Source organism: Manis pentadactyla, chromosome 1, assembly GCF_030020395.1.
Source record: "Manis pentadactyla isolate mManPen7 chromosome 1, mManPen7.hap1, whole genome shotgun sequence".
Lineage (NCBI taxonomy): Eukaryota > Metazoa > Chordata > Mammalia > Pholidota > Manidae > Manis > Manis pentadactyla.
In genome coordinates, this window is record NC_080019.1 from 203,436,786 (window position 1) to 203,449,041 (window position 12,256).

Sequence of the window (12,256 nt, forward strand, 5' to 3'; positions counted from 1 at the left end):
TCAATGAAGAAAAGTTACATAACCTCTAGGAAAAACATCCCTCACAGCGGGACGCTGGCCGAAGCACCCATTCTCCTGCCTGCTCGCTGATGGAGCAGCGAGTTCTCCCCCAGCTGCAGGACTGCAGAGGGCTGGGCCTGGGGCCAGGAGGGGCAGCTGGGGAGCGGGTGTAGCACCCTACTTCAGGGCTGTCCCCAGCTCAGGCACGCAGAATGAAGCCAGGCAGAGTAGGTCTGAAGCTGAAAGATGCGAAGGAGCCAGTTCCATGACAGTCTGGGGAAGGGCAGGCCAGGCAGAGGAAACAGCAAGGGCTAAAGCTCTGAGGGGGGCCCCCACTTGGGACGTTCAAGGAACAGAAGTGAGGCCCATGTGGCTAGAGTAGAGGAGTGAGGGCAAGGAGGGTATGGGCTGGGCTCAGAAGATCCCAGGGCCCTGATGGGAGGATTTAGGATTCAGGGTTTATTCTGGGTGTCAGTGTAAACCATCAGAGGGTTTTAAGCAGCAGAAACCTGCTTTGCATTTTTAAAGGGCTCAATTGGCATAGTTGAGGGCCAGAGGGGGCTGGAAATCCTCCTAGGTGAGCAAACAGCTGCTGTCTTTAGGGTGGTCCAGAGCAGTTGAGTTTGAAAGCTTTGGAGATAGTCACGCTTTCGCCCAAATTCCGCTATTATAATAACAATTTTAGTGACAATCATATTGAAACAGCAACATCAGCTCACAATTCTGGAGCATTTACCGTGGGCTGTGCACTGTACTAAATGCTTTGCAATGAACGATCTCTCAGACCTACGAGGTTTTAGACGTGCACCCATTTTATAGTTGATTAAACTGAGGCCCAGGGAGGTGACTTGCCCTGTCACCCTGCAGAAGACCACCCACTCATGGGTTCTGGTGCAGGGCACCCATCTCTGGTCTTGGGGATCAGCCCCATCCTCCAGGAATTCTTTGGGAAACTGGCCCAAACACACAAAAGCGTGTTTATGCGCCCAAGGACAGGAAGATCTGGTATTTATTGCTTTCTTTTGAAAACTAGCTGAGCTTTTGTGCAAACCCCACGTGGGCACATGGTCAGTGCCTTAGGCTTGCAAAAAGCACAATAAGAAAAAAACCCCAGTTCTCTGAAGCTGCGTTGTAAGACCAGTTCTGATGGCGCATTCTGGTGACGTCCTGAGCCCTTGCTCAGAGCTCATCCAGGGCGCTGAGGTGCAGGCTCAAGTCTGCTCCCCGCTCCGTCCTAGAGGCGATGTTGCAGCTGGTGATTTATCGAATTGTTGCAGGACACTTCCCCATTGAGCCTGTTTCCACATCAGTGACACGGGACCTCACAGGGCCGCCAGGATTCAGGGACTCTGTGCGCAGGCCTGGTACAGTGTCAGCTCCCAGTCAGTGGCCTGTATTATGTTCACTAACATGGCTCTTAGTTTGTTGTTTTATGCACCAGTTTTACCAAAATGGCCCCGTGACCCCTTGTGACTTTTCTCAGCCAGACATTTTCCATCAAAATTGATCCAGATTGGTGGTGTCGCTAAGGGGTGGGTGGCACTCCTGGACGATGTGCTCGATGCTGTCAGACACCGAGGCTGCGACCCCCTGTCCACTCATCCACACCATCCATGTGGGTTTGCACAAATATCTCCTCCAAGGTGCTTCCTGGAGGCCCGTTTTGTTTTTTTTGTGCAAATTGCAGAAGGGACCTCTGGGAGGACCAACAAGACCCAGGGCAAGGCGGGAACAAATCCAGGGAGTGACCAGGGACTTGCGTCTGTCTGTCTCATTCCTGGTAGGGCACTCACAGGGCTGGGGTATGTAGGCAGTGGGCACACCTGGCCTGTCTGCCTGTCTGTGACCGGGGTAGATGGGGGACGCGTGCTTGGGGAAGGAGGGGGGCCTCAGTCTGTGGAGGCCTCAACCTGGTGCCTGGTGAGATATGGGGATTTGCGTGGGGGTGGTTCTGGGGTCCGAGCAGGGACCTGGGGGGAGGGACCTGCTGGAGACACAGCAGAGGCTGGAGGGACACCTTCTGGCGTCAGCAGGTAGGTTGGGCCTCTGGTGGTCCGTGACCAGCCAGAGGAGCAGCTCCCAGTGCATGAGGGTGCGGAGGCCTCGCCCTGCCCCAACCTCCTGCAAACCTGGCCTTGCCCCCTGCCAGCCCCGCCTCCCTCACACTCTTCCTTACAGCTCCCATGCACCGCATACGCTCTCTCCTTGGGGCAGCTCTGTGACTAAAGCCAAGGCCAGCAGTTAGGGGTCAAGGGTTAGGAATGGGGTCCTGCTTGTGTTTGGGCTGCAGCCCAGAGCTGGGCATGTGCAGCACAGGCAGGGACCCGAAGAAGGTTCTGGAGCTGAGGTCTGATATGCTGCTTCTTTTCCAGCTCCAGCCGGAGCAGCTGGACTGTGGGGCTGCCCATCTGCAGCACCCGCTGTCCGTCCTGCAGCCGATCAAGGCCACACCGGTGTTCCGGGCCCCGGGCCTCTCCGCCGTGGCTGTGGCCAGAGTCAGCAACTACACCGTGGTCTTCCTGGGCACAGTCAGTGGGCGGCTGCTCAAGGTAGGCTGGGGGCTGGGGAGGCTGAGCCAGGGCGGACTGTCCACATGGCCCTGCAGCCCCTGCTGGTCAACATTAGCCTTCATTTGCTCCTGTTTGCCCAGCACTTTACAGTTTGCATATTTACATGTCTGTTTCTTCCAGTCTTGCAGCACAAAGAGGCCCCTTGCAGAGGAGGGAAACCAGGGCAGACAGAGGGCCCTTCTCTCAGGTCTCTGGGACGGGGCTTTGAAGCAGCCAGATCCAAGTTCAAGTCTCTGGGCTCTGTACTGCCTGACCTTGGGCAATGCACTTTCTCTCTCGGGGCCTCAGTTTCTCCATCTGTGAAGGCCTGTAGGCACTGCCTCTTGAGACTCCTGTGAAGCCCTAACAGGGGAAGGCCACAGCCTGCAGGGGCTCTCACGGTCACCCCCTCATCCTGCCAGCCCCCCTCTGATGCTTGCCCCCAACCAGGATGACTGGTTTCTGGAGGTGACAACCAGGCGCCAAGATTCTTGGATGGGAAGGATGAGAGGAATCTGGCCTCCACACTGCAGGGCAGGAAGGACATGGGGGAACTGGGCCGGGCCCCCAGGTGAGGGCCTGGACCTGCCCACCCGCTCCACCACCTCCCACTCCTTGCTTGTTGGGAAAGTCAACTCCTGGCACGGCTCCAGCGTGCACCAGGCCCTGGCCTAATTGACTCAGATCCAATAATCCAGTTCCCTCCAGGCAGATGCTACGCTGCGGGCGGGGGAGGGGGTCAGGGCCCAGGCTGGCACACTGGCAATGGTGGGGGACACAGCAGGCATGGAGCAGCGAGTGGGGCTGGAGGGTGTCCTCAGCCTTTGAAGCCCCCCTGCGGAGGGTCCCTAGATGGGGTGGGAGGAAGGCCGGGTTTTGGGGTCAGAAACTTGGCTTTACGTCCTGGCTTTTCCACTGCCAGCTGTGTGACCTGGCGGTGTCTCTGTTCCCCCTGAGCCCCCATTTCCTCATCTGTCACGGGGAAAATGAGCTGGACCACGCAGGACTGTGGTCAGATTTATGATGGTGCCTGAGCAGAATGCAAGGAGTCTCCCCACCCCACCCCAGCCATGAAGCTGCAGTAACTAGGTACCCACTGTCTACCCAACCTTGAAGGGCATGTCACAGGCACCATCTCTTGCAATTCTCACGTCTGGGAGGCAGGCAGAGCCGTGGCTCCCATTTCACAGATGAGGACATTGAGGCTCTGAGAGGGGAAACAATTGCCCCATAGTCACACAGTGAAAGCTGGGGTTGCATTTGGGCCCAGCTGGCTGGGAGCCCACACCACCCCCCAGCCAGGACCTCTTCACCCACCGCCCGGCACCCAGTCCCTGGAGCACACAGTGGGTGCTCAATCGATGTTTGAAGGGTGGGAATGAATTGAGTGCCTGCTGGATGTCTGGGGACAGGGGAGTAGCAGATGGAGCCCAGGCCAAGCTGCCTAGGACCCTTCCCGCCAAGGGGCCACCTGGGATGAGGGGCGCCTCAGGGCCAGGGCAGGGCCTGTGGGAGCCTGAGGGGAGAGAGCATTCACTTTGGTGTGCGGAGAGGAAGCTGTTCTAGAGGAGGCCAGGGGAGGACAAGTCTTGGCCTCATTTGCACAAGGCTGAAGTTGGGGCGGGGAGAGGGGGGTGGCGAGATTCCAGAATGGGCAAAGGCCTGGCGGCTGGAATGTGCCATTTGGGTTGAGTGGGTGGAGATCATTAGGGCCTTGGAGGCCACAACAAGTTCATTCTGGAAGCAGGAGGGAGCCGCAAAGGAGGGCCGGGGGGTACGAGGCCCCGGGAAGCTGGCTCCAGGCCTGGCAAGCAGCACACTGGGAATGGCAGGGTGGGGTGGGTGGCAGCCTAAGCAAGTGAGCGTGGTGGGGCTCTGATGGGCATTGTCTGTGCTCAGGAGGACGCGCAGAGGGGCCCTTGGAGCCAGAGAAGCTTCCAGGCCCCAGCCATCCTGGGTCCTCCTGCCCAGACCCCAGACCCTATCCCACAGCCTCAGCCTCAGGCACGGGTCCGACGGGCCAGGCTGCACTGTGACCCTGAGGCTCCTGCCAAGTCCCTTGGGCTCTCTGGGCCCTCAGTTTCTTCATCTGTGAAATGGGGGTGGGAGGGAAGGCATGAGAAGTGTGGTCCCATCGGCACTTTGCGTGCACCCTCTGGGCGCTCACCACAGTCCCACACGGCAAGTACCAGCGTCCGCCTCCCTCGTCAGGAGGGTGCAGAGAGGGGAAGTGACTGCTGGTGCATTTGTACAGCTTGTTAATGCCAATGCAGAATTCAAACCCAAGTCCCTGCTCTCAGACCTGGTGGCAGACAGCCCCCCAGAGGATGTTGTGTAAACTGTAAATTCCATACACGTTCACAGGGTGGGATGTGTTGAAGATCAGTCGGGAGGGAGTTCCTGGCGGGCGCACAGCCGAGGCCAAAGTGCAGAGGCTGGACCCGCTGCCCTCCCTTCCATGTCCGTGATTTCCCACCAGTCCTGGAAGGGCTGGAGAGAGGATGGAGAGCTGAGCCCCGCAGCCAGAGTCAGGCCCCCCCCAGGAGTTTGGCCTCCACCTGCCCTAGGCACCCACCGCACACCGCCACCCCCACAGATCAACCTGAATGAGAACATGCAGGTGGTGAGCCGGCGGGTGGTGACAGTGGCCTACGGGGAGCCTGTGCACCACGTCATGCAGTTTGACCCAGTGGACCCCGGTTACCTTTACCTGATGACGTCTCACCAGGTAAGGCCACAGCCCTGGCCTGGCAAGGTCCTGGGACAAGCTGACCCCCTCACAGCCTTGCCCCTGCCAGGAGCACTGTCCTGCCCCATCCCCTTTGCCTGCTCACCCTTCATCTCCCAGCACAGATGTCACCTCTGCCAGGAAGCCTGTGTTTGCCCTATTATAGTGTCCAGCCTCAGTTTCCCTCATGGCCCTCACTATGCTGATTTCTCGGGAGGGTTCGGCAGCCCACTGAGCTGGGCCCACGCCTCTGCCCCCAGATGGCCAGGGTCAAAGTCGCTGCGTGCGCCATGCACGCCACCTGCAGGGACTGCGTGGGTGCAGCCGACGCCTACTGCGGCTGGTGTGCCCTGGAGACACGGTGAGGCTCAGGGCAGGGGCTGGGCCTGGGAGGCAGCGGATGAGGTGCCGGGGCCTGACCTGTGACCCACACCAGGTGCACCGTGCAGCAGGACTGTGCCAACTCTAGCCGGCCGCGTTTCTGGACCAGTGCCAGCGAGGGCCCCAGCCGCTGCCCCGCCATGACTGTCCTGCCTGCGGAGATCGACGTATGCCAGGAGTACCCAGTGAGTCTCCGGGGAGCTGGGGCCCAGCCCCAGGGGTCACAGGGTGGGGGGCTGCCCTTCACCTGGCACCCAACCCTGAGAGGTGGAGATTCCTGCCCCAGGGACCTGGAGGCCAATAATGACAACAGGAACAACTGGGCTTACAGAGCACCTACTAACACCGACACAGGCCACGTGCATATGTCCACCTCTGGTAGACCTCACACAACTCTGCAGTGGGTGCTCCTAACATCCTCATTTGCTGATGGGGAAACTGAGGCACAGAGCAGTAAAGTGACTTGCTCAAGGTCAGGCAGCGAGGGAGTAGCAGAGCTGGGATTTGAACCCAAGTGGGCAAGCTCCAGGGCCCCAGAGAGGGGTCAGTGGGCAGACGGGAGGGGCACATGACCCCAGGCCCTCACCACCCAGTGCCAGGCTGCTGTTCGTGTTCCCAGAGACAGATGGGTCTACAGTGGAGGGGTAAGTGGCTTCCTCCTCACCATGCCCAGGGGGGCCAGAGCTGCTGCCCCAGGCAGGCAGCGTGTGGGCAGGGTACCTCCCGGCCCTGGGTCCTCATCTGTCACCTGGGGGAGATGCTGGTTCAGAAGGACCAGATGGGGCCAGGGGCTCCTCCACGCCTCCTCCCCATTATTACAGATCACAGAGCCCTGCACACACTTACCTCATCAAGCAGACTGAGTGTAGATTGTCCATCCATCCATCATCCATCCGCCCATTCATTCATTCATTCATTGTGTATGTTATGTCATTGAGCACCTACTACGTACCAAGTGCCATTCTAGACTCTGGGGACACAGCAATGAGCAAGAAGGACAAAGCCCTGGCCCTTGAGGGGCTGACATGCTCATGCAGTGAGAGATAAGCAGGGTTGAATGTCAAGAGGGTGTTGAACACTGTGGAGAGAAAGCAGAAGAGAAGGGGTGGGAGCAAGTGGAGGGAGCGTTGATTTTAGACTAGGCCATCGCTAGGGCTGCGAATGCGACGTTTGAGCAAAGACATGAAGTAGGGGAGCCAGGATGAGTATTTGCAAGTGTCCAGAGCTGTGGGAGTGCCGGTGCAAAGGCCCTGAGGGTGGGAACAAGCTTAGCTGATTTGAGACCAGAGGACGCAGAGAGGTCCTGAGGGCCAGAGCATGCAGAGCCTCCTCGACCTCCATTAGATGATCAGTTCCACTTTGCAAATGGGGAAACTGAGGCCCAGATGGTCACATGCAGGATGCAGCCCTATGGCCTGGTGGCTGGCCACCTGCCATCCTTCTGCCGAGGCTGCTCGGTGGAGGCAGGGCAGTGAGGGGAGTGCCCCCCCCACCCCCTCAGCTGAGTGTCCCCTGCCCCCAGGGCATGATCCTGCAGATCTCAGGCAGCCTGCCCAGCCTCAGCGGCATGGAGATGGCCTGTGACTATGGGAACAACATCCACACTGTGGCCCGGGTCCCTGGCCCTGCCTTCGGCCACCAGATCGCCTACTGCAACCTCCTGCCAAGAGACCAGTTCCCGCCCTTCCCGCCCCACCAGGGTAAGCACCTCACTCACTGGGCTGCAAGTACAGCCACAGGGGCCCTCTGATGGCCGGCCCTGAGGGGTGCCATGGCGGACTCAGGCACAGGGGTCCTGATTGCAGCCTTTAATGTTGGTGGAGACCCTCTGCCCCTTTGTCCTTCTCTCCCTGGCTCCCGGATCCATTCCAGACCATGTGGCCATTGAGATGTCTATGAGGGTCAATGGGCGGAACATCGTCAGAGCCAATTTCACCATCTATGACTGCAGCCGCATCGGGCAGGTGTCCCCCCACACCGCGTGAGTGGGTCAGGGGGCTTGCCTCTGGGCGGTGGGAGGAAAGGGAAAGAGTCTTTGCCCTCAGGGAGGTCCTTGGAAGAAAAACAATGGTGTCCCAGAGGCAGACGGGACCCTCGGTGGTTCACTCACCAGCCTACTCTTTTCACCCACTGTCTGGCCTCTGTAAGCACCCAGGCTGGTAGGAGCAGAAAGAAATGCTTTGATTACACCTAATTTAGTCTCCTAAAGGCCCCATGTGTTTCTTTCCTCCTTGCATACCTCTTGCAGAGGGAAGTTCACTACCTCAAAAATGCCCAACCCCTGTGATGATGAGAAGACCTTCTTGCCTTGTGCTGGGATCTGCCTCTTGGGTCCCAGCTGTGAGAATGGGGGGAGGTGAGGGATGGAGAGCTGAGTGTCTGAGGGGCCCCTGCCTTCCAGCTGCACCAGCTGCCTGTCAGCACCATGGCCCTGTTTCTGGTGCATCCAGCAGCACGCCTGTGTCTCCAACCAGTCGCGGTGTGAGGCCTCACCAAATCCTACGGTAAGCTGGGCCCAGAGGATGCCCTCTGCCTCCTCTGTTATGTTTAAATTATTGAGAACATTTCCATATCATTTTATGTGGGAGCAACAAGGAATTTTCTTCCTTGGCACCAGATTTAGCAGCTGTGGACTGTTGGACATATTGATCACTTCCTATTTCTTTTTTGCATTCTGATACAGCCAGAGCACTGTGCACGTCCTTGATGATTCCCTCAAGACCGAATCTTAGAAATGGCATTTTGGGCTGAAAGCATGGCCATATGTTTACATCTTTAGCTCAATTCCCCTCCAGAAACACTGAGCCGGTTTATATCACCACCTGCACTAGGAGGACCCCTTTCTGTACATCATACCAGTACTGGCTGTTTTTTTAATTTTACTTTCAATGTTTTCAACAATCCTGGGGGCCAGGGCAGTCGTTCCTGAGGCCAGAAAGTAGCAGCCTTGGGCCTTGAATTCATGCCTCACTGGCTTGAAGCTCACAGTCTCCGTCTTTCCCAAAACTAGGAGCTGGACCAAAAGGCCTTGCCTCGGTCTCCCCATGGGTACTGGGGGTCCCAGGGGCAGGTGAGGCCACAGCCCCCTTGACAGAGAGGGCAAGCTGGCATCAGGAACAACACGCTTCCAGATTCTCTTGCTCATGTCAGTCCCAGGGGCTCTGCAGGCCGATTCTGTGCTGGCGGGGCGCCAGGTTCTCCCGGTGCTCGGAGATGGCTGGATTTAATCAGCTACACCCAGGCAGGGCAGGGCAGTGGCAGAATACCAGCAGCAGTGCCACATGCCTTGCTGCTGCAGCTATCTGGGGTATGTTACCTTGCAGGCTGGCCTCCCACCTTTCCCCAGGGAGCCCCTAAGGATCTCAGCCTTGCCCCGGGGATGACCAAATGGGATTCCTGAGACTGAGATGGTAACATCCGGGCAGGTGGGATTGCTAGACCAGGGCAGGGGATGCCCAGGGGCCTGAGGTCACAGCCCTGCCCTCAGACCTGGCAGCTGGACCCTCTATCTTGTATCAGGGCTGTGAGGCGCCATGGTGAGGCTGCAGCTCATCTCTCCAAGAAAGGGCTGTTCTTGCCCATTTTCCAAGTGTACAAGTGAGGTAACCAGTGTGACCCTGGCCCCCAACAGAAGGGGGCCTCCTGGGCATGTATCCCAGGGAAGCAGCCACAGCCCCAGCCCCCGGGGCATCTGAAGCCCAGCCTCTCAGCTTTGGGCTCAGAGAATCTCAGCGGGAGTCCCCGAGGCCTTGTTGTTCAGGGCAGTGGCCGGTGAGCAGGTATGAGGACGGCTCCGTGGCTCCTCCTGGAATCTTCTGGTCTCAACACCTGTTGCCTAAGTATTAGACTCAGAGGAGGCCAGGAGCAATGCTTAACTCAAGGGACTGATGAAACAGTGCGGGGTCCGGTGAGGCCCCATGGAAGCTGTGTGGCCAGAACCACAGGGGCGGCACCCAGGCCTCTGCACCTGCTGCCAGGATTTCCAGTCTGGGCCAGTCAGACCAGCCCCCAGCCCAGGGCTGTGTGCACAGTAGGGACCCGATGAATGTCAGTGTGGAGCCTTTGTGCTGGCAGCCTGCCCCCGGTGCTCTAACCCCAGGAGGATCCAGCATCATCGGAGTCCATTCGGCACTTCTTGAGCACCTGTTGAATGCCTGCATCTGTGTTAAGCACTGGGAGGGAACTAGGTTAAATGTACTTATGTCCTTGCCCCGCCATCGTGAGCCCAGGGCCTGAGGTGTGAGTTGGGGCTGTGGGATCCTGGGCAAGCCACTGAACTTCTCTGTGCCTGTTTCCCCAACTGCAACATGGGTCCTGCTTAGCTGCAGTAGGAATCTACCTGTGTTACACGTAATGGAATTACACCTCTAAGGCACCAGCTCCACACTTGGCACATAGTGGGTGCTCACCAAAAGGCCACCATGCTCCTCAGGAGCTGTGGCCACTTCTTGGGGGAGGGGCTTTTATGCAGGATCCTGACAGATACATAGGAGCTCACTGGCCTGGAGGTGTTTCCGTGGCAGTACCTCATAAACTGCTGTTCCTCAGGCCTGCCGTTCTCTGGGTCAGGATTTGGGGTTGGGGGCACAGAGGAACCCTGCTGTAGAGGATTGTGATAATCCAGCTGGAGAAGAGGCAGCCCTCAGGCCTGCAGGAGGCTCTGACTCAATGTGTAATTTGGCATTTAATTAAGTGCCATTAGCCATAGAGGCGCTGTGCCTCTGGGCAGGTGGCAGGCGGTGGGGTCCGCACATCCTGCTGGGCCCCTCAGGAGCTGGGAGGTGGGGGAAAGTCTCAGGCCAGGCCAGGGAGGATGCCCTGGGGGCAGGTGCCGGGGGCTGAGTCTCCCCTCACTCTTCCATGCGTCCCTTCGTGGGCCCAGAGGGTGGAAGTGGGGCAGTGGAGGAGGGCTCCAGCTTTTCTGAGTTGGGAAGGAGAGTGAGGAAGGTGGCCACGTCCTCTCCACGTGTCCCAGGGATGGTGTGGCCTTGCTGAGCGTGGTTTCCCCAAGGAGGTGCGACTTCAGCCCTTAGAACTGGGAAGCAAGGAGGGTTTGGGCAGGTGGAGAGCAGCTCTGGTGGTGGGGAGCCTGGCCCGGACACCGCCGTGGAGGTGGGCTTCATTAGGAGCCAGTGGAGAGAGTGGTTGGGTAGGAACAGGGGGAGCTTAGGGGGCTGTGGGTGCAGAAAGGGATGGCAGGACTAGGAAGGTGGGCTCAGGGTCCCTGGCCAGTCGGTGCTTCACTGGATGGGGATGCGTTCCTGACCCTGGAATTTGGGAGAGGCCGCGGGACAGCCTGAGGCCCGTGAGCTCCAGCCGTGGGGCAGCGAGGCTCTCAGGGGAACTGGGGCGTGGGGCTCGCATCTGGCTGCGCTGTGGCCCCTGAGCCTGCAGGCGGGTCCTGGCCTGCACTGCAGCAAAGGGGGGCAGCCACCCACCCTCTTTCTGGGGCATCGATAACTTGGCTCGGGATGGGACCAGGAGGCCCCTGTGCTCCGGTTTCAAGTGGGGAAACCCGAGTTCCGACTGCCGCATCCCCAGCAGAATTAATTGGCTCGAGTGAGTGAGAAGTGTGAGGGTGGTGTCACCTTCAGGCCCAGCTGAGTGCAGGGGTTCAGACAGTTTAGTCAGGGTCTCCCTGCTCTGCTGGGTGGGCTGCATGCCCAGGCAGTCCTCCACTCTTGGTCTCAGCGGCTCCAGGCGGCTCCTTCCCCCTCACAGAAATAGCTTTCCTTTCTCGTTCGCTCTGCAGAAAGCCCATGGTGGAGTCTCACTGGCTGAACTGGGGGCATTCACACTCTCTGAACCAACTGGCACCTGGGGCGGGGCCCAGGGAGTAAGGTCGGTCTGCCCACACCACAGGCTGCGGGGAGGAGGGTCCCCCAAGGCCAGGCCAGACGTGGAGGCAGATGGTGGGGCTGGAGGCACCAGCTGGTCCCCGGGAGGGTTAGCCAACCCTGGCAGGGAGGCAAAGATGTGCCAGGACTCCAGGCCTCCATTCCAATCTGTAGAGTGGGTACAAGTGTCCAAGTGGTCACAGGTTGAAGGATCAAGGAGAGTAGGGGGTCCACAGGGATGGTCCCACATCATGCTCTCTGGGGGCCTCTTGTGGAAGCACCCCCTGCCCCACCCCTCACCCCCTGCTCTCCACCCTGTCCCTCTTGTCAGTCGCCTACCCCCAGGCAGGGTGAAGCTACACCCCGGCCAGCTGCACAGCAAAACTGGCAGCAGCCACGGAAACTGATTGGAAACATGTGGCCTCCATTCCCTGAGATCCCATGGAGTTTACACATAAGGTGGTGCAAGACAGCAGCCCAGAGAGGGACAGAGATGTGTGTGCACCACAGTGAGCTGGACACTAGCTCCCACCTCCCAGCCCCGCAGAGCGGTCATCTGGGGGCCCCCACCTGGGCCTGCCTCCACTGGAGCCCTGGGGTCTGCACCCCGCATGGCTCCCCAGGAAGTGGAGTGAGGAGCCTGGTGGCCAGCAGATGGTCTGAACAGCTGGAGCCCTCCTGTGTGGCCCATTCCATCTTGGACAAACTGCTTTGCTTCTCTGTGCCTCAGTTTTCTAGTCTGTAAAATGGGTGCAATGATA

General features: G+C 58.9%; 1 protein-coding gene across 1 annotated transcript in view; it reads left to right on the forward strand.

Annotated features, from left to right (window-relative positions):
• The window catches only part of PLXND1 (plexin D1), a 48,756-nt gene that overhangs the window by 14,227 nt on the left and 22,273 nt on the right, over window positions 1–12,256 (forward strand). Inside the window, exons 2-8 of the mRNA XM_057506383.1 lie at window positions 2,373–2,549; window positions 5,146–5,277; window positions 5,538–5,638; window positions 5,714–5,843; window positions 7,181–7,358; window positions 7,531–7,639; window positions 8,060–8,162. Of these exons, the coding sequence (XP_057362366.1) occupies window positions 2,373–2,549; window positions 5,146–5,277; window positions 5,538–5,638; window positions 5,714–5,843; window positions 7,181–7,358; window positions 7,531–7,639; window positions 8,060–8,162 (930 nt within the window). The remainder of the gene's footprint in view (window positions 1–2,372; window positions 2,550–5,145; window positions 5,278–5,537; window positions 5,639–5,713; window positions 5,844–7,180; window positions 7,359–7,530; window positions 7,640–8,059; window positions 8,163–12,256) is intronic.